This window comes from Cherax quadricarinatus, chromosome 16 (assembly GCF_038502225.1).
Source record: "Cherax quadricarinatus isolate ZL_2023a chromosome 16, ASM3850222v1, whole genome shotgun sequence".
Classification (NCBI taxonomy): Eukaryota; Metazoa; Arthropoda; class Malacostraca; order Decapoda; family Parastacidae; genus Cherax; species Cherax quadricarinatus.
Window position 1 is genome coordinate 30,360,034 of NC_091307.1, and position 27,580 is coordinate 30,387,613.

General features: G+C 38.9%; 1 protein-coding gene across 6 annotated transcripts in view; it reads left to right on the forward strand.

Annotated features, from left to right (window-relative positions):
- LOC128705063 (centrosomal protein of 290 kDa) overlaps window positions 1-27,580 on the forward strand; it is a 448,876-nt gene that overhangs the window by 55,512 nt on the left and 365,784 nt on the right. For 4 of the 6 annotated variants that reach the window (XM_070085555.1, XM_070085557.1, XM_070085556.1 and 1 more), the window contains one exon: window positions 12,620-12,756. The exons of 1 other annotated variant lie outside the window; for it this stretch is intronic. In XM_070085555.1, coding sequence (XP_069941656.1) covers window positions 12,620-12,756 — 137 coding nt within the window. Of the gene's footprint in view, window positions 1-12,619; window positions 12,757-18,301; window positions 18,354-27,580 lie in introns of those variants that run through there. One more of the 6 variants, XM_070085560.1, reaches the window with a different exon arrangement.

Sequence of the window (27,580 nt, forward strand, 5' to 3'; positions counted from 1 at the left end):
AAAAGGAAAAATGAAAGTTTCTCCTTTTACATTTAGTAATACATGTATATACAGGAGAAGAGGTTACTAGCCCCTTGCTCCCGGCATTTTAGTCGCCTCTTACAACACGCATGGCTTATGGAGGAAGAATTCTGTTCCACTTCCCCATGGAGATAAGAGGAAATAAACAAGAATAAGAACTAGAAAGAAAATAGAAGAAAACCCAGAGGGGTGTGTATATATGTGCTTGTACATGTATGCTTGTATATGATGTAGCACATAATGAAAGTAGTTTATTAGATTATGTATTGGTGGATAAAAGGTTGATGGGTAGGCTCCAGGATGTACATGTTTATAGAGGGGCAACTGATATATCGGATCATTATTTAGTTGTAGCTACAGTTAGAGTAAGAGGTAGATGGGAAAAGAGGAAGGTGGCAACAACAAGTAAGAGGGAGGTGAAAGTGTATAAACTAAGGGAGGAGGAAGTTCGGGCGAGATATAAGCGACTATTGGCAGAAAGGTGGGCTAGTGCAAAGATGAGTAGTGGGGGGGTTGAAGAGGGTTGGAATAGTTTTAAAAATGCAGTATTAGAATGTGGGGCAGAAGTTCGTGGTTATAGGAGGGTGGGGGCAGGAGGAAAGAGGAGTGATTGGTGGAATGATGAAGTAAAGGGTGTGATAAAAGAGAAAAGGGTAGCTTATGGGACTTTTTTACAAAGCAGAAGTGTTATAAGAAGAGCAGAGTATATGGAGAGTAAAAGAAAGGTAAAGAGAGTGGTGAGAGAGTGCAAAAGGAGAGCAGATGATAGAGTGGGAGAGGCACTGTCAAGAAATTTTAATGAAAATAAGAAAAAAATTTGGAGTGAGTTAAACAAGTTAAGAAAGCCTAGGGAAAATATGGATTTGTCAGTTAAAACCAGAGTAGGGGAGTTAGTAGATGGGAAGATGGAGGTATTAGGTAGATGGCGAGAATATTTTGAGGAACTTAAATGTTAAGGAAGAAAGAGAGGCAGTAATTTCATGCACTGGTCAGGGAGGTATACCATCTTTTAGGAGTGAAGAAGAGCAGAATGTAAGTGTGGGGGAGGTACTTGAGGCATTATGTAGAATGAATGGGGGTAAAGCAGCTGGAACTGATGGGATCGTGACAGAAATGTTAAAAGCAGGGGGGGATATAGTGTTGGAGTGGTTGGTACTTTTGTTCAATAAATGTATGAAAGAGGGGAAGGTGCCTAGGGATTGGCGGAGAGCATGTATAGTCCCTTTATATAAAGGGAAAGGGGACAAAAGAGATTGTAAAAATTATAGAGGAATAAGTTTATTGAGTATACCAGGAAAAGAGCGTATGGTAGGGTTATTATTGAAAGAATTAGAGGTAAGACAGAATGTAGGATTGCGGATGAGCAAGGAGGTTTCAGAGTGGGTAGGGGATGTGTAGATCAAGTGTTTACTTTGAAGCATATATGTGAACAGTATTTAGATAAAGGTAGGGAAGTTTTTATTGCATTTATGGATTTAGAAAAGGCATATGATAGAGTGGATAGAGGAGCAATGTGGCAGATGTTGCAAGTATATGGAATAGGTGGTAAGTTATTAAATGCTGCAGAGTTTTTATGAGGATAGTGAGGCTCAGGTTAGGGTGTGTAGAAGAGAGGGAGACTACTTCCCGGTAAAAGTAGGTCTTAGACAGGGATGTGTAATGTCACCATGGTTGTTTAATATATTTATAGATGGGGTTGTAAAGGAAGTAAATGCTAGGGTGTTCAGGAGAAGGGTGGGATTAAATTTTGGGGAATCAAATTCAAAATGGGAATTGACACAGTTACTTTTTGCTGATGATACTGTGCTTATGGGAGATTCTAAAGAAAAATTGCAAAGGTTAGCGGACGAGTTTGGGAGTGTGTGTAAAGGTAGAAAGTTGAAAGTGAACATAGAAAAGAGTAAGGTGATGAGGGTATCAAATGATTTAGATAAAGAAAAATTGGATATCAAATTGGGGAGGAGGAGTATGGAAGAAGTGAATGTTTTCAGATACTTGGGAGTTGACATGTCAGCGGATGGATTTATGAAGGATGAGGTTAATCATAGAATTGATGAGGGGAAAAAAGGTGAGTGGTGCATTGAGGTATATGTTGAGTCAAAAAACGTTATCTATGGAGGCAAAGAAGGGAATGTATGAAAGTATAGTAGTACCAACACTCTTATATGGGTGTGAAGCTTGGGTGGTAAATGCAGCAGCGAGGAGATGGTTGGAGGCAGTGGAGATGTCCTGTTTAAGGGCAATGTGTGGTGTAAATATTATGCAGAAAATTCGGAGTGTGGAAATTAGGAAAAGGTGTGGAGTTAATAAAAGTATTAGTCAGAGGGCAGAAGAGGGGTTGTTGAGGTGGTTTGGTCATTTAGAGAGAATGGATCAAAGTAGAATGACATGGAAAGCATATAAATCTATAGGGGAAGGAAGGCGGGGTAGGGGTCGTCCTCGAAAGGGTTGGAGAGAGGGGGTAAAGGAGGTTTTGTGGGCGAGGGGCTTGGACTTCCAGCAAGCATGCGTGAGCGTGTTAGATAGGAGTGAATGGAGACGAATGGTACTTGGGACCTGACGATCTGTTGAAGTGTGAGCAAGGTAATATTTAGTGAAGGGATTCAGGGAAACCGATTATTTTCATATAGTCGGACTTGAGTCCTGGAAATGGGAAGTACAATGCCTGCACTTTAAAGGAGGGGTTTGGGAAATTGGCAGTTTGGAGGGATATGTTGTGTATCTTTATATGTGTATGCTTCTAAACTGTGTATTCTGAGCACCTCTGCAAAAACAGTGATAATGTGCGAGTGTGGTGAAAGTGTTGAATGATGATGAAAGTATTTTCTTTTTGGGGATTTTCTTTCTTTTTTGGGTCACCCTGCCTCGGTGGGAGATGGCCGACTTGTTGAAAAAAAAAAAAATTAGATTCATTTATAATTAATAGAACTATTGTACAACTTAAACTGTGATAAGTTTCTTTAGTGTTAAGTAGTCAATAAGCCATTAAATTAACCCCTTGACTGTCGCATCCGCAAATCCTGAGGTGTCTCCTGGTGTCGCAAAATCCCCCCCCCTCCCCCCCCCCTTCCCCCCCCCAAAAAAAAAAAAAATTATTTTTTCTCATGAAATGATAGAGAATCTTTTCCCAATTGTAATGACACCAAAAGAATGAAATTTGATGGAAAACAATAGAATTATGCTCTCGCGAAGTTAGTGACCTCGGCAGTATTTACGAATCAGCGATTTCGCCCACTTGAGCCCTATTTTCGGCTAATTCCATTGTTCCAGTCGACCAGAATCATAGCTATTTTTTCAGAACTCCATTTTTTCTATCGACTGAGTACAAGAAACTGCCCATTTACCAATTTCAACTACCCAGTAACGTGGTCAGAAATTTGCAGTTTGGCCAATTTTTTCGAAAATTAAAATATATGACAATTTCAAAATAGGGTCCAGAATGAACAATGCAGACATTTCTGGCTCTAAAATAACATTTTCTTTGTTCTTCAGTCACATCTCCAGGCCCCTCTGATATTACTCTTGCTTTCTATTTTGAATTTTTATTCAAACAAAAAAATAGAAGATTTACTCTTATGCAGACTACTGCAATATTGTAATAATTGTATAAATAATGTTAACCCATTCATGACTGCATATTAGAATGGCTACTTGGACATTTATTAGAAAATGACATCATTTGTTTACTTTTGAACATCGGCAAAAATCAAACATTTCCCCTTCTTTGAGCTCCATTTAAAGGTTCTTTTCATAGTAAAACCAATCAAAATCACCTCTATTTCTATAATATGTTTTCCATTCTATCACCAAGAAAAAGAGAATACAGCCATAAATACTATACTAAAATAAACCACGAAGTCAGCATTTTAATTAAAAAAAAAACAGTCGGAGATTTTTTTTTCTCATGCACTGTGTGCTGCAGGACCCCTGTGTGCTGCAGACCCTTTCTCTCACAAGTGGACCTACCAGCTTTCTTCTGCTTAATTTGAAGCCGCTAAAATTTATGAGTATACATAAAAAACGGTGGCTCGTAAGACGTATATATACCACCAAAACAGTCAAAGGATTATGTCTGCCCATAATGCTTAGGCATGATAGAGGTTCTCTTTGCATTGCAACTCATTATTGTAAACACATAATCTGAATGTATTACAGTGGACCCCCAGTTATCGGCCGTAATCCGTTCCTGAAGGTCAGCCAATAATCGAAATGGCCAATAACCAAATTAATATTTCCCATAAGAATTAATGGAAATAAAATTAATTCATTCCAAACAAAATTATTCACAAAAAAATATTTTTTTTTACAATTATATGAGTATTACATACCTTTATTGAAGGCTAATGCTGGCTTCTGGAAGATAGGGAGGAGGAAAGAGGGAGGAGTTAGTGTTTGGAAAGGGAATCCCCCTCCATGAAGACTTCAGGTAGCAATGCCTTCTCTGGGGTTACTTCCCTTCTCTGTCTTTTAATGCCACTAGAACCAGCTTGAGAGTCACTGGACCCCTGTCTCACAAAATAACTGTCCATAGTGCTCTGTTTCTGGCATCTCTTTAAGATTTCCCTGAAGTGGGACAGGGTTTTGTCACTAAACATGTTGCAGATATGGCTTGTTTCAGCTTTATCAGGGTGGTGTTTCTCTACAAAGGATTGCACCCTGGTCCACACTGCACACACCTCTTTAATCTCTGAAGAAGGCACCTCCTTCACTCCCTCTTCCTCTGAAGCAAGTTCCTCAGCTGCAGTCTCTTGCTGTTCAAGTTGAAGGTCTTGCAGCTCTTCAGTGGTAAGCTCTTCCCTGTGGTTCTCCACCAACTCTTCCACATCCTCACCACTCACCTCCAACCCCAGGGACTTCCCCAAAGACACAATAGAGTCCACAGGGTTGGCAGGGTCAGGATCACGTTGAGTCTCAAACCCTTCAAAATCCCTCTCTTGGACACAATCTGGCCACAGTTTTCTCCAAGCAGAGTTCAAAGTCCTGGAAGTCATTCCCTCCCATGCCTTACCTATAAGGCTTATGCAATGGAGGATAGTGAAGTGATTCCTCCAGAACTCTCTTAGCGTCCGAGGCCACTTCAAAGCACTTTTGAAACACTGCTTTTGTGTAGAGTTTTTTGTAGTTAGAAATGACCTGCTGGTCCATGGGCTGGAGGAGAGGAGTGGTGTTAGGAGGCAAGAACTTCACTTTTATAAAACTGAAGTCCCTAAACACTTGGTCTTCCAAGTCTGGAGGATGTGCAGGAGCATTGTCCAGTAACAGGAGGCACTTGAGTGGCAATTTCTTTTCCAGGAGGTATTTTTTTACACTTGGGCCAAATACATCATTAACCCACTCTTTGAGAATTTGCCTTGTGACCCATGCCTTATGATTAGCTTTCCACATCACACACAATCTATTCTTCATCACATTGTTTTTCTTAAACACTCTGGGATTTTCTGAGTGATGCGCAAGTAAAGGCTTCACTTTGAAATCCCCACTAGCATTACCACACAACAAAAAAGTAAGCCTGTCTTTCATAGGCTTGTGTCCTGGCAGATCCTTTTCCTCCTGGGTAATGTAGGCCCTGTTTGGCATTTTCTTCCAAAACAGGCCTGTTTTGTCACAATTGAAAACTTGTTGGGGTTCGAATCCTTTAGCCTTTACGTAGTCCTGGAATTTGTGAACATACTTTTCAGCAGCACATTTGTCAGAACTTGCAGCCTCACCATGCCTTACAACACTGTGTATGCCACTATGCTTCTTAAATCTATCAAACCTAAATTCATAAACTGCAGCACTCGTTCCAGGCATTTTCTTTGCAAGATCCTCATGCAATTGCTTTACCTTCTCACAAATGATCGACTCCACGACACTGTCTCCCACTAATTCTTTTTCCTTAATCTACAATAATAATAACTTTTCCATCTCTTCCATTATCAGTGTCCTTTGTTTAGTTAGAAAAGATACTCCTTTTCCAAGATTAGCATCTTTGATTTCTTTCTTTGCCAGGATGCATGTAATTGTTGATTTATTCTTGCTGTACATCCTGGCAAGTTCCACCACCTTCATACCACTCTCAAATTTTTCTTTCACTTTCTTTGGAGCTATGGTTACTTATTTCACAGTTGCACTGCAAAAAAACCACTAAAAACTATTTTAAACAAGCGAAATGTTTGGATGTATGAGGAGAAGCTTCCTCAGCCACCGAGAGACAAAGCCAAACTGAAGCGCAAGCTGCCCCAGCCGGCGGATGGACATGTCCAAAACGGCCGATAACCGAGTGAATGGCTGATAACCGAGCACCGAAAACCCCGCCAATAACCGAGTTGGCCGATAACCGGGGGTCCACTGTACTTGCAAACAAATAAAATTTGATTTGATTTGATTGATTGATTTGATAGGATGTCTATTTTTCCATTGTTTTAAATAGTAGTAGATTGCAATACAGTACTTCATAATGTAAATTGTTCCATTGTAATACCAAATTTCATTGTTTTAAATAGTACTAAACTGTAATACATCATATTGTAAACTGTTTTAAATTGTTACATTGTAATAATTTAAAAGTCTCTACTAGACTTATCAAAACCATGTGGCATTATCTGATAGTATGTACAGTTCTACTGTACTTGCTGTAACTCATCTAATGACCATATGAATTATGTATTATTGCCTTATTAATCTTAAGTTAATCTCTAAGTTTGCCAGAAATGCTCTGCATACAAAGGGGCTTTTGGCATGTACACCCAACTATTATATTCCTCTGTACAACCATGTAATTCGTCAAAATAAACATCTTTATCTTTATGAGCTATGCCTCCTCCCCAGCATCATTTTCAAGCAGTTAATACTCTATGCTTGACATCATTCTTCAGGCCCAGTTGCTTTCAACTGACTACATTGACCTTTTCAGGGTCCGTCTCGTAGATCTACGGCTTTGAAGTCAGGGTCCAAGATGTAGATCTATGCCAAAATTCTAGCGGCTTCAAATTTAGCGCGAGAAGGCTGGTAGGTTTACATCTAAGAGAATGGGTCTGCATGGCCAGTGTGCACAGTAAAAAAAAAAATTGGGGCACCTGCATTGCATTGTGGGAACTCCATCTCAGTACGCTTTGTTCATCATGCCTTGTGGCAAGGAAGCTCTCACTCCCCAGTGAATGAGGACTCTCCTCTTCTCAAGTTATAGTTCTAACACTGATGGAAGTGGATCTGAAAAGGAGTTCTGTGGTTTTGAACCATATGGTACATTGTACTGTATGGTACAATGGTACCATATGGTACAAAGGTACTGTATGGTACCACTCTAGAACATAAACTAGACACTCTGGAACAACAAAGCAACACCCACTCCCAGTCCCTAGATACCATCAACACTCTAAAAGACCAAGTCACCCTACTTACTACCAACATTACAGAGGAAAGATCAAGAGTGGACCAACAACTTGCCAGTGTCATAACCAACTTCCAAGACCATAATGACCAACAACAGCTATCCGACGCTGTTGTAGTTAACAGCAAACATCTCCCACCCACAGTCACCCAAGAAACCTGCATGGAGACCACCCTACAGCTTATCAAGAACCACCTTCGCTTTAACATATGTAGTGACGACCTAAAGGATTACAAACTGATGGGCTACCAAGCAGGTAAAAAAACAGTGCTGTTAAAATTCCAAACTAGCCTACAAAGGAACAACCTACTAAAAACATCCGTTTCTATGAAAACTGATGTTTACGTCAATGAGTGCCTTACCAAAACAAGACAAAACCTTCTTTATCGGCTAAGAAAATTACGCTATGCCCAAAAAATCCACCAGTGCTTTGTGAGGGATGGAAAAATCGCAGTTAGAAAACAGCCCACTGGGAAGAGATACTTCATCTCTACAGAACATGACCTTAAAACTTTCCTAAGTGAGGCTGGATTAACAGAATCAGAGTAAGGTGCAGATAATACCCACTGTCCACCATTAGTGTTATAATGCCATAAATTTTGTTTCCTTCAAAAAATTTTCAATACCCCAACTACTTTTGAATGTCACTGTTGTATTCAATGACCATTCTACCTCATAGTCTTAATTGTGTTTAATATCTACGGAATCTCTCAACTTTTTTACTTCCTACCACTTCATAGTTCTATCGTATTTTAATTGAAACTAACCATAACTTGTCCTCAGTATTCTACCTTACTTTAAAAAATACTCTATTGCCCATTTTTATTTTAAAATCTCTATTATAGCCCAACCTTATTGTAAGCTTTTTATTATTGCTCATTTTTATTTTATATTTTAGTGCCCAACTTTATTGTAAACTTTTCATCTTATTATTGCACTATTCTAGTCTTGAGTTAATTACCCAATCTTATACTTGCCCAATTTTACCAATACCTTATTGCCCAATCTATTTTAAACTTTTTATTATTGCCCTTATTATTTGTAAAATTTATTACCCAATTTTATTATATACTTTCTTATAATTGCCCTATTCTGTTATAGACTTTATCACCCAACTTTATTTTACTTTTCTACTTTGTTACCAATTTTTAAGCTTGTATATTCAACTCCAACTTTAATATTATCCTGTGTACCACCTTACCATCATATTATAACCAAGTCATTGCCATTTTTATTTTTTTATTATTTTTTATTTTCTTTTGCTACCTCAACTTGTGTATTTTGTCTTGTCAAATTAAATTTAGTTATACTCTAGTTCTTGTTAACAACTTATATTAGACCTTAGTGCAATTACAAGTGAGAGTCTTGTGCCATTTTAAACTAGTATTTTTTATATTATTAGATTAAACCTAGTTGTACTTTAGCTCATTCTAGCTCAATAAATAGACAACACCAAATTCATTATATTAGACCTTAGTGCAATTACAAGCGAGAGTCTGGTGCTATTTTTAATTTGTATTTTTATATTTTTAGTTTATACTTAGTTGTACTTTAGCTCATTCTAGCACAACACATAGACAATATCAACTTCATTATGTTTATTATTGACTATACTCTATATGACCAAAGTGCTTTAGCTATATACTTGTCCAAACTTGCCACCACTACAGATATCAGTATTAGAACTCACCGCACAATACAGGATATAAATAACCACTATTTAAACCTAGAAGATGAATGATCACGTCGACCCTGATATAAACCTCCACAACATAACACCCAATCAAAACCTACTGGAAAGTAACTGCCTTTATTACACAGCATCACAAGCCAGCACTATCCTAAACAGTGCTGAAAGTCTATCAGTTCTTAACTACAACATCAGGTCCTTAAGCAAACACTATGATGACCTCCTGGCACTCCTTGAGTCGCTAAAGACACCCTTCTCCTGCATATTCTTACTGAGACCTGGCTTAAGCAGGACACAGTAGATATCTACCCACTACCAGGATACACAGCAATCCACAACTGCAGACCATACCAAGTTGGAGGTGGTATTGCAATCTATTACTCCAACCAACTATCTTGTATTAGCACCACTTGCTTTAGTGATGAATATGGGGAATATATTTTTGCTAATTTTACTGTAAAAAACCTTAAGACGCCTATAACAATCGGTGCCATTTACCGGATATCCCACACAAACATCCCAAATTTCAGTGAGAAATTAAAGGCACTAATAACAAACAGACAAATGAACAAGCACCACCTTCTCTTAGCTGGAGACTTCAATATCAACCTTGGCCTACTAGATGATCAGCCTGTAACTGATTTCATAAACAATATGAACAACACACTTCTCATACCAACAATAACTAAACCAACCAGGCTCAAATGTTGCAACAAGGACACTGCAGGAGGCAGTGGAGATGTGTCTGAGGGTAATGTGTAGTGTAACTATTATGCAGAGAATCCAAAGCTTGGAAATTAGGAGGAGGCGATAGATTTCTAATATTATCCAGAGGCTGAGACAAGTGCAACCATAATAGACCACATATGGACCAATATACTAGCCCCCCTTAAATCAGGGATAATCACAGACAGCACTACAGACCACTATCCTACCTTCCTCTTAACAAACATTAGTAAACCACCACTGGAATACAACAAAGTTTCATTTAGACTCCATGACGAGGCCTCAATAAGGAAGTTCACAGCAGACCTAGAGACTGTTGACTGGCCTACAGAATTCTCCAAGGCCAATGGTATTGACGATTGGACAGACATTTTTCTTAACAAATTACTTGGACTATACAACAAACATTGCCCTATAAAAACGAAACAGATCACGAATAAACGGCTCGGTTGCCCATGGCTAACCAGCAGCATTCTGAAATCCATTGACACATTCATCACCTTCAAAACTACCGTTAGAAAACATAACATCTTATCTCCCTGATACACCCCGTCAACTAACTACATAAAAACCACCTGGTGGTTCACACTTAAAATAATGAATCCTAACTAGTCATAAGTTTGCCTGTGATACTCCAATATAGAAACTATGTATTGTGCCAAAACAAAAGCATTCACATTGCTAAACTCTCAAACTGTATTTAGTCACTTAGTATTTAGTCAACTTACTCCACAATTTGTAATAGTTTAGGGTTAAGAATTAATCTAAGTTTCCCTGAAATGCCTAGCCTTGCTAGGTGTTCTAGTGGCCCCCTCTGTAATTATTATTTTACTACATGTAAACCACACAATAACCAAAATCTGTAAACCCCGCATTGTAATCCTTATAGAGAATAAACTTTGATTTGATTTGATATGGTTCAAAGGTACCATATGGTACAAAGGTACCATATGGTACAAAGGTACCATATAGTACAATAGTACCATATACAATGGTACAATAAGGTACAGTGATACCATATGGTACAATAGTACCATATACAATGGTACAATAAGGTACAGTGGTACCATATGGTACAATGGCACCATATGGTACAATGGCACCATATGGTACAATGGTACCATATGGTACCATTGTACAGGGTACACAGACCCTAATGGAAGTAAGTCACTGACTTTTTGGGCTATCCCAGGTTTTCCACACACATGCTGCTGTGTATGATAATCTATGTAACTCTTTGTGTGTACCTGAATAAACTTGTTTACTTATGATGCCACATGTGCTCAAGTAAGTTTATTCAGGTATACACAAATACAGTTACATAGATTATCATTCATAGCCACCTGTGTGGAGAACCTAGGATAACCTTACAAAGTCAGAGTGACTTATTTCCATTGGGCTCTCTGTATCTGTACCATATAGTTCCCTATACCATATGCAATTCCAAGGGGACTGAGTATATCCTGTGGCCCTAAACCTGAAATGTACCGTGAAAGTGATGATGATGTGGCTACAATTGGGATGGATAGACCACATGCATCAGTAGGTGGTGGTGGTGCCCCATGTTGCATGCTCATGGCATGCAACATGGGGCTCAGCACTTCCAGGACAAAGTTCATTGTCATCCACCAGTGGAGGGAGACAGCTGTGGCTGAAATGTATTTGTTTTTTGCAGCAATAATGCCTAAGCTTCATGTGTATAAGCATAATATGAAATCATACTGGTCTACAGATAAGACACCACTGTGCATGACACCTAGTTTCAGAGACTTTCACAGATTGCAGCAGTTCAAGGAACATGTCTAGTGACTGTACATATGTAAATATATAATAGAACATTACTAATGTACATTTTTGCATGTTTTAAGTTGTAAACAATTATTGTAAACAAAATAATGATGAAAATGACTCACGAAATCGTAATGATGAAAATATTAGTGTGGCTATTGTATTGAATACAATGGATGTACATATATACATTATGCATTACAGTATATTGGTCTCACAGGCCACAAATATTACTGGAAAAAAATTAGAAAAGAAACAAAAAAGGAAAATGAAAAAAACGCAACTTTACAGAAGTCCCCTTTGTTGCTGCCACCTGGTCATTGAGGGTCAGCTTCATGCCTCTATATCTTGGAAAGTACTAATCAGAATTTTTTTTTTGTTTTATTACCTATAGAAAAATATTATCCTTAATTCTTTAAGATTTTTTTTTTTTCGAAAATTCTTGGACCCTGGCTGTCACTCTTGAGATTTGGTCTCTGGACCCTGAAAGGGTTAATGGCGAGTACCTGTACAACATATCACTACATGTACTTTTATTTACTTATTCAATGACAGTTATTTATTTACTTATTTATTCATCATATATTCATTTTCAACTTACGATGTGTTCATCAGAATGCAACCCCATTTTAAGTCAAGGAGCACCTGTACAGTATAAACTTTGCCTCCAATCTAAATTGATAAAGTTTGTAAGGTCAGTTATGTGCATAATGTGTCTACAAAAATTTGCCATAGGCATGACATAGCAAGACAGCCATTTTATTTCTTGTGTAGTGCTATCATTTCTGCTTTAGTCCTTTAGGAAAAGTTTTGTGTTTGGGTATGTGTTGCTGGATATGGTCCTGAAGATGCCTTCTGAACAACAGATTTCATTAAGGACTTGTTTGTTTAGTAGTTTAGGAATTTGAATAGGTATAGCATGTTCTAAAGTTCAAATTTACATCTGTTAAGCTTTACAGTTCATATATTTTTTGTAGCTTTCACAGAAATTCTAACATTTTATACTTTCTCACTTGAACCAGAGAGTCTGAGAGTAGCCCGAGAAGAAATTGATGGGTTACGTAGTCATATTGAAGAAATGGCTATTGAGAAAGCTCATATACAGCAGAATTATGATGAACTTAGTACTGCTGTTGATACCCGAGTTGATCAATTAAAAGTAAGTTTGTTCAGCTTTTCTGTGGAACTGCTATTGTTGTAAGTCAGTAAACCCTTAATATAATGTATTAATTAGGGGGATTGTCTGGGTGTTCATTAAATCTGAATACGATGTTAAAAAAAAAGGGAAAAAAAAACCAGTTAGATACTCTATTGTATACTTAAATAGTTCTATACACAAAATTTAGTGTTATACAGCAATAAACAATGAAATTAAAGGAGTTTGAAGTGCAGTTTACACGGCAGATTTTGCCTGTTATATTAAAAGTTGTTTTATTGAGGGCTTACTGCACAGTAATCATTTGGTTATAGTTGCCAGTGTGTGACTATTACTTTCTGGACAATAGAAATGCTGTCATTTCTTCTGGTAATGGTTCTTTTATTTAACCCGTAAATGGTCCAAACGTACAGTGGACCCCCGCATACAGCACGCATCGCATACCGTACAATCCGCATACCGCTCGTTTTTTTTGCAAAAATTTTGCCTCGCATACCGCCCAAAAACCCGCTCACCGCTCTTCGTCCGAGACGCGTCCAATGTGCGGCCTGAGCCACGCTCACATGTTCCGCCGGTGGCATTGTTTACCAGCCAGCCTCCGCGGTAACATCCAAGCATACAATCGGAACATTTCGTATTATTACAGTGTTTTTGGTGTTTTTTTCTGGAAAATAAGTGACCATGGGCCCCAAGAAAGCTTCTAGTGCCAACCCTACAGCAATAAGGGTGAGAATTACTATAGAGATGAAGAAAAAGATCATTGATAAGTATGAAAGTGGAGTGCGTGTCTCCGAGCTGGCCAGGTTGTACCACCGTCAGCTGCTGCTGCTGTTGTACCACCGTCAGCTGCTGCTGCTGCTGTAGTACCGTCTGCTGCTGCTGTAGCATCGTCTGCTGCTGCTGTAGCATTATCTGCTGCTGCTGTAGCATCGTCTGCTGCTGCTGTAGCATCGTCTGCTGCTGCTGTAGCATCGTCTGCTGCTGCTGTAGCATCGTCTGCTGCTGCTGTAGCATCGTCTGTTGCTGCTGTAGCATCGTCTGCTGCTGCTGTAGCATCGTCTGTTGCTGCTGTAGCATCGTCTGCTGCTGCTGTAGCATCGTCTGCTGCTGCTGTAGCATCGTCTGTTGCTGCTGTAGCATCGTCTGTTGCTGCTGTACCACCGTCAGCTGCTGCTGCTGCTGTAGCACCGTTGTTGGTGTGGCTTATTGAGAATACTAAGAAACAATTAACCCCAGAGGATTTGCCACCCAGGATAACCCAAAAAAGTCAGTGTCATCGAAGACTGTCTAACTTATTTCCATTGGGGTCCTTAATCTTGTCTCCCAGGATGCAACCCACACCAGTCGACTAACACCCAGGTGAACAGGGAAAAATGCCTGGAACTAGTGCTCATATTGGTGAATTTAAAGCCAGCAAAGGTTGGTTTGAGAGATTTAAGAATCGTAGTGGCATACACAGTGTGATAAGGCCTGTTCTGGAAGAAAATGCCAAACAGGACCTACAGTACTCAGGAGGAAAAGGCACTCCCAGGACACAGTGTCTCATCAGTCATTGCTGCATCTTCAATAAAGGTAAGTGTCATTTATTCTTCATTTAGTAGAGTAGTACATGCACAATATATATTGTGCATGTACTACTCTACTATTGTGCATGTATCCTTCTCTTTGTGTGTAGGAAAATGTATATTTCATGTGGTAAAATTTTTTTTTCCATACTTTTGGGTGTCTTGCACGGATTAATTTGATTTCCATTATTTCTTATGGGGAAAATTCATTCGCATACCGAACATTTCGCATAACAATCAGCCCTCTTGCACGGATTAAAGTTGCTATGCAGGGGTCCACTGTATATATACGTTCTCTCGCATAGTGCCCCAAATTTTTTGAGAAAAAAAAAAATCTTTTTTTTTTTTTTTTTTTTTAATAGGAAAAAAGAGCATATGGCACCCAGGTATCCCCAATTATTTTAATATGGCACACAGTGAGTGTGCACACCCATTCTCTCATGTCTAGGCGACTCAGGCTTATCATGACAATGTTGAATGCATGACAAATAAAACATATGCGTTTGGGGCACTAGCGGTAAAAACGTATATATACGTTTTGACCGTTTACGGGTTAAAAGACATTCACTTGAGTCCCCTGGTTTGTCTAAGTTTTTTCCTCACAACCTTCTGTCTCTTGTTGTTTTCCTTATTTGTACTTTGTTTACTCTTCTTCCTTTTACACTTATTTTTGTGTAGTTGTCATTTATCTTTGCCACATGCATTTTTGAGTACAGTATCTCCTCACTTAATGACGTACTCATTGAACGACTGCTTGGACTTACGACTAGCTCTCTGACCAGTATGCATACCTATGTATATTACAGTATACAGTAATGTATATTACGATATACAGTACACTTCGGTATAAACATTTAAAAATATACAAAAAATGTTATAAATGGTGCAAAGGTGGCATTAAAACAATACCTAAAGATGGTTGACACAAACCCACTACCAGTATAGTATGCTCTTTGCTTAACCCGTAAACGGTCCAAGCAGATCTACATTCACATGTGTAGTGCTACAAAAGTAGATCTACGTTTTTTTTTTTACATATTTTCAAATATAACAAAAAAAAAAGTAGATGAAAGTTTTTTACACATTTTCAAATGTAAAAAAACAAAAAGAAGATCTACTTTTTTTACATATTTTCAAATGTTGAAAAAACGTATATATACGTTTGGACCGTTTACGGGTTAATGACAAGTTTGTTTACCCACCTACTCTTAGGAATGGAACTTCGCCATTAAGTGAGGAGAGACTGTATAAGCCATTAGCAGCTTTTTCATATTCACCTGGTCTCTGAGACAATAACTGTCACAGTGATGGGTTTGTTGCTTCTTGCTAGCTGCCTTCTTATTTATTCAATCATTTTGGGCAATGAACCTGCAGATTCATGTATTTTTACCATTTCAGAATCATCTTGTCTTTCATTAAATCACCTAAGGCCACTAATAACCCAGCAAAAGGCTGCAGTCAAAATGATAAATTCCCACTCCCAACAGCATACTCCACCAATATTCAAAAGTCTGAAACTGCTCACCATAAAGAACATCCATACTTACTCATGTGCCTGCTACATACATAGAACACTACACTCAAACATAAACCCTCCACTCAAACTTCTCCTCACCAACCTTAACAGGTCACACAACAATAACACAAGACACAGATCTCTTTTTGATGTACCCTGTGTCCATATCACAGTGTAAAAACTCTTTGCACATAAAGGGCCCCAAAATTTGGAATTCATTACCAGTACATACTAAAGTAACTCGGTCTGAACATCAATGTAAGACTTCTCAAAAACCACTTACTCACCCTAAACTAAATACTCAATATTTTACTTTACCAAAAAATCTCCCAATTGCCTAAATCTTAAAACTTCAAAACATGATGCCCAATACATTGATTAAAACTACCTTGTAGTATAAATATCTTCCCAAAACATTACTGCCTTACACCCAATTGTAGCGTTCTCATACTGTAAACTGCTTTCAACAACTCACAAAGTTATATTCTCGTAATATAATTTCAATATTTACTATTGAAACTATTGTACTTTGAGTAAAATTACTATGTACTATAAATAAACAAGATGTACAACTTAAACTATCTTCAATTTCTTTAGTGTTAAGTAGTGCCATTAAATTAAGTCTACCCATAATGCCTAGGCATGATAGTGGCTCTCTTTGCACTGCAACTCATTTTTGTAATTTCATAATCTCAATGTAATCTTGCAAGGAAATAAAAATTGATTGATTGATTGATAGGTGGTTATCCTTTTATACAGTTTTCACCCAACACATGCAAGGTTGTTTATTTTATTAACACATTGGCTGTTTCCCACCAAGGCAGGGTGGCCCAAAAAAGAAAACCTTCATCATCATTCACTCCATCACTGTCTTGCCAGAGGGATGTTTACACTACAGTTATAAAACTGCAACGTTAACACCCCTCTTTCAGAGTGCCCGCACTGTACTTCCCATCTCCAGGAATCAAGTCCAGCCTGCGAGTTTTCCTGCCAGTTACCTGCTTACACTCCAACAACATGTCAAGTCCTAAAAGCCATTTGTCTCCATTTGCTCCTCTCTAACACTCACGCATGCTTGCTGGAAGTCCGAGCCCCTCGCACACAAAACCTCCTTTACTCTCTCCCTCCAACCTTTCCTAGGCTGACCCTTACCCTGCCTTCCCTCCACTATCTGCATGTCCAAACCATCTCAATAACCCCTCCTCATTCCTCTGGATAATAGTTTTGGTAATCCCACACCTCCTAATCTCCAAACTACGGATGCTCTGCATTATATTCACACCACACATTGCCCTCAAACATGACATCTCCACTGCCTCCAGCCTTCTTGTTGCAACATTCACAACCCATGCCTCACACTAATACAAGAGTGTTGGTATAACTATACTCTCATACATTCCCCTCTTTGCTTTCATGGATAAAGTTCTTTGTCTCTCCAGACTCCTCAGTGCACCACTCACTTTTTTTCCCTTGTCAGTACTATGATTCACCTCATCCTTCTTAGACCCATCTGCTGACACATCCACTCCCAGATATCTGAACACATTCACCTCCTCTGTACTCTCTCCTGTCAATCTGATATCCAATCTTCCATTACCTAATTTTTTTTATCTTTATCACCTTACTCTTTCCTATATTCACTTTTAATTTCCTTCTTTTACATACCCTACCAAACTCATCAACCAACCTTTGCAACTTCTCTTCAGAATCTCCCAAAAGCACAGTGTCATCAGCAAAGAGCAACTGGGTCAGCTCCCAATTTGTGTTTGATTCTTTATCTTTTAACCCCACATCTCTTGCCAACACCAGAGCATTCACTTCTCTTACAACTCCATCTTTAAATATACTGAACATCCATGGTGACATCACACATCCCTGTTTAAGGCCTACTTTTACTGGGAAATAATCTCCCTCTTGCCTATATACTCTAACCTGAGCCTCAATATCCTTGTAAAAACTTTTCACTGCTTTCAATAACCTGCCTCCTATTCCATACATTTGCAACATTTGCCACATTGCACCCCTATCCACCCTATCATATGCCTTTTCCAAATTCACAAAGGCCACAAATACAGTGGAACCTCTGCTTACAAGTTTAATCCGTTCTGTGACCTTGCTCACATCTGGATTTGCTCGTGTAGAGTCAATTTTACTCATTTAAATTAACGGAAATGCAATTTCTCCATTCTGGCTTTCAGAAGGCACGACAAGATACTTCAGTATTTCGCTAATATCAACTCTGCGGCTTATTTATCTTTCACAATTAATCTATGACATAATAAACAATATAAATAATGTAGAAACCTGATACATACTCTAGAATGAATAAAATATGTCATGGGATGACTGGAGGCAGCCACAACCACTCCCGCATTGTTGTGGTAATCACTGCCATCTAGTGACGGCCTTTTGAAGCCGTCTATTATTATTATTATTATTATTATTATTATTATTATTATTATAACTGGTAGTAGGTTGGTAGACAGCAACCACCCAGGGAGGTACTACCGTCCTGCCAAGTGAGTGTAAAACGAAAGCCTGTGATTGTTTTACATGATGGTAGGATTGCTGATGTCTTTTGTCTGTCTCATAAATATGCAAGATTACAGGCATGTCTTGCTACTTCTACTTACACTTAGGTCACACTAAACATACATATACACATTTATTTATACACATTCATCTGAGTTTTCTTTGATTTTATCTTAATAGTTCTTGGTCTTATTAATTTTCCTTTTATATCCATGGGGAAGTGGAATAAGAATCTTTCCTCCGTAAGCCATGCGTGTTGTAAAAGTCAACTAAAATGCCGGGAACAATGGGCTAGTAACCCCTTTTCCTGTAAAGATTACTAAAAAGAATAATAAGAAGAAAATTGTCAAAGTGGGAAGTCTGAATGTGCGTGGATGTTGTGCAGATGATAAGAAAGAGATGATTGTGGATGTTATGAATGAGAAGAAGCTGGATGTCCTAGCTTTAAGTGAAACAAAGCTGAAGGGGGTGGGTGAGTTTCAGTGGAGAGGAATAAATGGGATTAGGTCAGGGGTTTCAAATAGAGTTAGAGCTAAAGAAGGAGTAGCAATAATGTTGAAGGATAAGCTATGGCAGGAAAAGAGGGACTATAAATGTATTAATTCAAGGATTATGTGGAGTAAAATAAAGATTGGATGTGAAAAGTGGGTTATAATAAGCGTGTATGCACCTGGAGAAGAGAGAAGTGTAGAGGAGAGAGAGAGATTTTGGGAAATGTTGAGTGAATGCGTGGGGAGTTTTGAATCAAGTGTGAGAGTAATGGTGGTTGGGGATTTCAATGCTAAAGTGGGTAAAAATGTTATGGAGGGAGTAGTAGGTAAATTTGGGGTGCCAGGGGTAAATGTAAATGGGGAGCCTTTAATTGAGCTATGTGTAGAAAGAAATTTGGTAATAAGTAATACATATTTTATGAAAAAGAGGATAAATAAATATACAAGGTATGATGTAGCACGTAATGAAAGTAGTTTATTAGATTATGTATTGGTGGATAAAAGGTTGATGGGTAGGCTCCAGGATGTACATGTTTATAGAGGGGCAACTGATATATCGGATCATTATTTAGTTGTAGCTACAGTTAGAGTAAGAGGTAGATGGGAAAAGAGGAAGGTGGCAACAACAAGTAAGAGGGAGGTGAAAGTGTATAAACTAAGGGAGGAGGAAGTTCGGGTGAGATATAAGCGACTATTGGCAGAAAGGTGGGATAGTGCAAAGATGAGTAATGGGGGGGTTGAAGAGGGTTGGAATAGTTTTAAAAATGCAGTACAGTGGACCCCCGCATAACGATGGCATCACATAGCGATTATTTCGCATACCGCTTACTTTAATTGCAAAAATTTTGCCTCGCATACCGCTTAAAAACCCGCTTACCGATTTTCGTCCGAGACGCTTCCAATGTGCGGCCTGAGCCACGCTCACATGTTCCGCCGGTGGCATTGTTTACCAGCCAGCCTCCGCAATAACATCCAAGCATACAATCGGAATATTTCGTATTATTACAGTGTTTTCGGTGCTGTTTCTGGAAAATAAGTGACCATGGGCCCCAAGAAAGCTTCTAGTGCCAACCCTGTGGTAAAAAGGGTGAGAATTAGTATGGAAATTAAGAAAGATTTTGAAGGGTTTGGGGCTAACCCTGAGATGCCTATGCCAGTTGTGGAATCCATTGTGCCTACTTCAAAAATTAAGGAAATGTGTGCACAGTGGGTTGAACTGCAAACCTTTATGGATGAAAATCACCCTGACACAGCTGTTGCAAGCCGTGCTGGTGACTATTTCAATGACAATGTTGTGGCCCATTTTAGACAAATCGTAAAGGAACGGGAGGTACAGAGCTCTATGGACAGATTTGTTGTGCGACAGAGGTCCAGTGACTCTCAAGCTGGTCCTAGTGGCATTAAAAGAAGAAGGGAAGTAACCCCGGAAAAGGACTTGCTACCTCAAGTCCTAATGGAAGGGGATTCCCCTTCTAAACAGTAAGAAGATAATGCTCTCCCCTCCTCCCATCCCATCAATCATCACCAGATCTTCAATAAAAGTAAGTGTCATGTAAGTGTGCATGCCTTTTTCAGTTTGTGTGTATTAAAATTAACATTTCATGTGGTAAAAAAATTTGTTTTTCATACTTTTGGGTGTCTTGCACGGATTAATTTTATTTCCATTATTTCTTATGGGGAAAATTCATTCACATAACGATTATTTCGCATAACGATTACCCCTCTTGCACGGATTAAAATCGTTAACCGGGGGTCCACTGTATTAGAATGTGGGGCAGAAGTTTGTGGTTATAGGAGGGTGGGTGCAGGAGGAAAGAGGAGTGATTGGTGGAATGATGAAGTAAAGGGTGTGATAAAAGAGAAAAAGGTAGCTTATGAGAGGTTTTTACAAAGCAGAAGTGTTATAAGAAGAGCAGAATATATGGAGAGTAAAAGAAAGGTAAAGAGAGTGGTGAGAGAGTGCAAAAGGAGAGCAGATGATAGAGTGGGAGAGGCACTGTCAAGAAATTTTAATGAAAATAAGAAAAAATTTTGGAGTGAGTTAAACAAGTTAAGAAAGCCAAGGGAAAATATGGATTTGTCAGTTAGAAACAGAGTAGGGGAGTTAGTAGATGGGGAGATGGAGGTATTAGGTAGATGGCGAGAATATTTTGAGGAACTTTTAAATGTTAAGGAAGAAACAGAGGCAGTAATTTCATGCACTGGTCAGGGAGGTATACCATCTTTTAGGAGTGAAGAAGAGCAGAATGTAAGTGTGGGGGAGGTACGTGAGGCATTACGTAAAATGAAAGGGGGTAAAGCAGCTGGAACTGATGGGATCATGACAGAAATGTTAAAAGCAGGGGGGATATAGTGTTGGAGTGGTTGGTACTTTTGTTCAATAAATGTATGAAAGAGGGGAAGGTACCTAGGGATTGGCGGAGAGCATGTATAGTCCCTTTATATAAAGGGAAAGGGGACAAAAGAGACTGTAAAAATTATAGAGGAATAAGCTTACTGAGTATACCAGGAAAAGTGTACGGTAGGGTTATAATTGAAAGAATTAGAGGTAAGACAGAATGTAGGATTGCGGATGAGCAAGGAGGTTTCAGAGTGGGTAGGGGATGTGTAGATCAAGTGTTTACATTGAAGCATATATGTGAACAGTATTTAGATAAAGGTAGGGAAGTTTTTATTGCATTTATGGATTTAGAAAAGGCATATGATAGAGTGGATAGAGGAGCAATGTGGCAGATGTTGCAAGTATATGGAATAGGTGGTAAGTTATTAAATGCTGTAAAGAGTTTTTATGAGGATAGTGAGGCTCAGGTTAGGGTGTGTAGAAGAGAGGGAGACTATTTCCCGGTAAAAGTAGGTCTTAGACAGGGATGTGTAATGTCACCATGGTTGTTTAATATATTTATAGATGGGGTTGTAAAGGAAGTAAATGCTAGGGTGTTTGGGAGAGGGGTGGGATTAAATTTTGGGGAATCAAATTCAAAATGGGAATTGACACAGTTACTTTTTGCTGATGATACTGTGCTTATGGGAGATTCTAAAGAAAAATTGCAAAGGTTAGTGGATGAGTTTGGGAATGTGTGTAAAGGTAGAAAGCTGAAAGTGAACATAGAAAAGAGTAAGGTGATGAGGGTGTCAAATGATTTAGATAAAGAAAAATTGGATATCAAATTGGGGAGGAGGAGTATGGAAGAAGTGAATGTTTTCAGATACTTGGGAGTTGACATGTCAGCGGATGGATTTATGAAGGATGAGGTTAATCATAGAACTGATGAGGGAAAAAAGGTGAGTGGTGCATTGAGGTATATGTGGAGTCAAAAAACGTTATCTATGGAGGCAAAGAAGGGAATGTATGAAAGTATAGTAGTACCAACACTTTTATATGGGTGTGAAGCTTGGGTGGTAAATGCAGCAGCGAGGAGGCGGTTGGAGGCAGTGGAGATGTCCTGTTTAACCCTTTGAGGGTCGACAGGCCCTCTCCGAAACTCGTTCTCAGGGTCGGCCAAATTTCAAAAAAAAAAAAAATTATTTTTTCTTATGAAAAAATAGAGTTTTTTTTTCTAAACATTATAGGATAAACAAAAAAAATTTACCATCAATACTTACGGAGATATGGATGCATGAAGTTTGCAGAAAATGAGCCGCGTATGGCAACAGCGGCGACTGCCGCTCACCCGGTAAACTTTAGTTTACTTGTATTTGAAGGTTTGTTGTTTTTTTCACTATTTTATTTTTTCACATAACTTATGTGGAATGTGAGACCAAAGTAAGGTGCAATGTACATATATACACTCGTTGTATACAACACAATAAGCACACAAACATAATTATCAATATATTGTTTACAAAACTTGTTTACAAAAACAAACAATACAAAACATTGTTTATTATTATTGTTCTATAATATATATACCAATATACAGTCACTGAACATATTCCTATTAGTTCTGCAGCTTGTGGAACTATGAAACATGGTGTCATACACAATGGTGTTTTATCTTTCTCCCTCATTCTATCTCTTTCAATCTGTCTCTCTCTTTCTATCTGTCTATCTATCTCTGTCTCACAGGTACACATAAATACAAGTATACATAGTATAAATTACCTAGGATAACCCAAGAAATCCAGACAAAGTGCTATACTCTGCTTGAAGATGTGAGTAAAAATGATGACACAGTCTTGTGGCTCTCTGAGACAGAGAGCTAGACGGATAGACAGATAGACAGGGAGCTTGACAGACAGACAAATAGACAGACAGAAATGTTAGTGTACCAGTACCAGTGTACTAGTGTTCCACCCTCCTCCTCCTCTTCTTCCTCTTCCTCCTCTTCCCCCTACTCTTCCTCATACTCTTCCTCTTCCTCCTCTTCCTCTTCCTCCTACTCTTCCTCTTCCTCCTCCTCCTCTTCCTCCTCCTCCTCTTCTTCCTCTTCCTCCTACTCTTCCTCCTCCTCCTCTTCTTCCTCTTCCTCCTCTTCCCCCTAATCTTCCTCGTACTATTCCTCTTCCTCCTCCTCTTCCTCTTATTCCTCTTCCTCCTACTCTTCCTCTTCCTTCTCCTCCTCTTCCTCCTCCTCCTCTTCCTCCTCCTCCTCTTCTTCCTCTTCCCCCTACTCCTTCTCCTCCTTGTCCATAGTGTAAATTACAAGGAGTCCGCAGCTGTCAAAGTGACATATTGGCTCATTACTCTTTCCCCCTCGGCCTGTCAAAACAATGGGGTCGGATGCTGCTTCCCCTCCTCCATTCTATCTAATTATCTTTCTCCCTCATTCTATCTGTCTGTCTATCTCTGTCTCACAGGTACACATAAATACAAGAATACATGGTATAAATTACCTAGGATAACCCAAGAAACCCAGACAAAGTTCTATACTCTGCTTGAAGATGTGAGTAAAAGTGATGACGCAGTCTTGTGGCTCTCTGAGACAGAGAGCTAGATGGATAGACAGGGAGCTTGACAGACAGGCAAATAGACAGACAGAAATGTTAGTATACCAGCAAAAACAAAGGGAGGGCGATGTTCATCTCATCTTTTGGCATCAGCTCTACCCTCATTTACCCTCATCAAACGTCAGCACTTATCAGATGTTATCTCCCCTTATCTTGTTACTGTCATGGGTGAACATTTATTATTACATATTATTATTATTACCTATTATTATTATTATGTATTATTATTATTATTATTATTATTATTATGTATTATTATTATTATGTATTATTATTATGTATTATTGTTATCATTACGTATTCTTCTTCTTCCTCCTCCTCCTCCTCCTCCTCCTCTTCCTCCTCCTCCTCTTCTTCCTCCTCCTCCTCTTCTTCCTCCTCCTCCTCTTCTTCCTCCTCCTCCTCCTCCTCCTCCTCCTCCTCCTCTGCCTCCTCCTCCTCTTGCCTCCTCCTCCTCTTGCCTCCTCCTCCTCTTGCCTCCTCCTCCTCTGCCTCCTCCTCCTCCATTCTTGGAACAAGTTTGAAGATCTTGTAGTTCATAATCACTATCATTATCATCACCAATGCTCACATCTGAGTCTGGGATTTTGGGAAATAGGAGTTTCCTCTTTGATTCTGGTACAACTGAACGACGGCCCAGCACCAGAGGTGGAAGGCTGTGGGTTGTCTGGGTTTTCCTCACTATTACCCATATTATGGTCATTAGTTTCGGTCAAAACCTCACCAGAACCTTGAAACTCATCATCACTGTCACTTCCATCTGTATTAGAACTGTCACTGGGGAACAAAAGTGTCCCAATTCGCCGAGGAGTGAGGAACTTCTTACCACAGGGCACGGTGGAAATTGTGTACTATGATGGCATTCCCACAATGCACCACTGGGTCCCAGATTTTTTTCCTACTGCGCACACCCACCACACAGACCCATTCTCTCACATCTAGGCTTATCAGCCTTTTCCTGTGAGATTTGAGGCCGCTAGAATTTATGCGTACTAGTACGACAAAAACCCCTACGCGTAAGACGTACTAGTACGACGAAAACCCTCAAAGGGTTAAGGGCAATGTGTGGTGTAAATATTATGCAGAAAATTCGGAGTGTGGAAATTAGGAGGTGTGGAGTTAATAAAAGTATTAGTCAGAGGGCAGAAGAGGGGTTGTTGAGGTGGTTTGGTCATTTAGAGAGAATGGATCAAAGTAGAATGACATGGAAAGCATATAAATCTATAGGGGAAGGAAGGCGGGGTAGGGGTCGTCCTCGAAAGGGTTGGAGAGAGGGGGTAAAGGAGGTTTTGTGGGCGAGGGGCTTGGACTTCCAGCAAGCGTGCGTGAGCGTGTTAGATAGGAGTGAATGGAGACGAATGGTACTTGGGACCTGACGATCTGTTGGAGTGTGAGCAGGGTAATATTTAGTGAAGGGATTCAGGGAAACCGGTTATTTTCATATAGTCGGACTTGAGTCTTGGAAATGGGAAGTACAATGCCTGCACTTTAAAGGAGGGGTTTGGGATATTGGCAGTTTGGAGGGGTATGTTGTGTATCTTTATATGTATATGCTTCTAGACTGTTGTATTCTGAGCACCTCTGTAAAAACAGTGATAATGTGCGAGTGTGGTGAAAGTGTTGAATGATGATGAAAGTATTTTCTTTTTGGGGATTTTCTTTCTTTTTTGGGTCACCCTGCCTCGGTGGGAGACGGCCGACTTGTTGAAAAAAAAAAAAAAAAAAAATATAGTACATTATTATTGTACATGTATTATTATACATATATTATTATTATTATTATTATTATATTATACATATTAAAATTACTATTATTACAATATAAATAATTTGTAATTTTTATTCATACAAAAAATAGAAGATTTACAATAATGCAGACTACTGCATTATTGTAATAATTGTATAAATAATGTCAACCCATTCGTGACTGCATATTGGAATGGCCAGTCGGACAGGTATTAAACGGTGACATCATTTGTTTACTCTTGAACATCGCCAAAGAATCAAACATTTCTGCTACTTTGAGCTCAATTTCAAGGTACATGTACTTTTCATCGTGAAACCAATCAAAATCGTATCTATTTCTGTAATATATCTTCCATTCTATCAAATGAGACCAAAAAAACGAGAATACAGCCATAAAAGCTATACAAAAATACTGCCAAGGGACGGCTAATGGCTGAGAAGTGAACTCCGTTATTTATGGTCTGATTTCTTTAATTTTTGGTGGACGTTAAGAAGCATCTATCCATCACACATTGCCCAAGTTTCAATAAGATAGTCCAACAAACAATTGAGATCCAGTTTCCTAGATCAAGAGCAAGAGCCCCTCACCAGTATCAAGGAACCTCCCTTGAGGCCCACTCACATCTGGAAATTTCGTTCATGTCTGGAAGCAAAAAATCAACTGAGCGACTGCTCATATCTGGAAAAACTTGCATGTGGATGCACTCATAAGTAGAGGTTCCACTGTACCTCTTTACCCTTATCTAAATACTGTTCACCTATATGTTTCACTGCAAACACTTGGTCTACACACCCCCTACCCTTCCTAAAGCCTCCTTGTTCATCTGCTATCCTGCTGTCCGTCTTACTCTTAATTCCTAAATAATAACTCTACCATACACTTTACCAGGTATACTCAACAGACTTATTCCCCTATAATTTTTACACTCTCTTTTGTCCCCTTTGCCTTTATACAAAGGAATTATGCATGCTCTCTGCCAATCCTTAGGTTCCTTACCCTCTTTCATACATTATTAAATAAAAACACTATCCACTCCAAAACTATATCCTCACCTGCTTTTAACATTTCTGTCTTTATCTCATCAATCCCAGCTGCTTTTTCCCCTTTCATTCTACTCACTGCCCCACACACTACCCCCACACTCGCAGTTGGTTCTTCCTCACTCCTATAAGATGTTATTCCTCCTTGCCCTATACATGAAATCACAACTTCCCGATCTTCATCAACATTTAACAGTTCCTCAAAAATACTCCCTCTGTCTTCCTGATACTTCTAACTCTCCATTTAATAACTCTCTTCTCCTATTTTTAACAAACAAATCCATTCTTTTCCTAGGCTTTCTCAACTTGACTTTCAGGGTCCAGAGGCCAAATTTCAAAGTGTGCACCAGGGTCCAAGAATTTAAAAAAAAAAATTATTTTTTCTTATGGAGTGGTAGAGAATTTTTTTCTGAAGGTAATAAAACTAAAAGAATGAAACTTGATGGAAAATTGACGAAATTATGCTCTCGCGAATTTTGATGTGTCAGCGATATTTATGCATCAGCGATTTTGCCGACTTTGACTCCCATTCTAGGCCAATTACATTTTTCCAGTCGACCAAATTCTTAGCTATTTCACTAGTATTACTGCTATTCTATCGATTGAGAACAAGAAATCGCCACATCAACTGTTTCAACTACAAAATAAAGTGATCGGAAAATGGTAATTTTCCATTTTCAAAATAGGATCCAGAATAAACAATGCAGGCATTCCTGGCACTAAACTAACATTTCCTCTGTTCATTAGTTATGTTTTGAGGGTTTGCAAATGAATTCCCTTTTGATTTTTTATTCACATAATGAATTTTTATTCAAACCAAAAAATAAAAGATTTACTGCTATGCAATATTGTAATAATTGTATAAATACTATCACCACATTTGTGAGCGTATATTAGACCCACAAGCTGGTATGTATTAGACGTGTGAGGTCATTTGTTTACTCTTGAACATTGGCAAAAATTTAACATTTCCTCTACTTTGAGCTCAG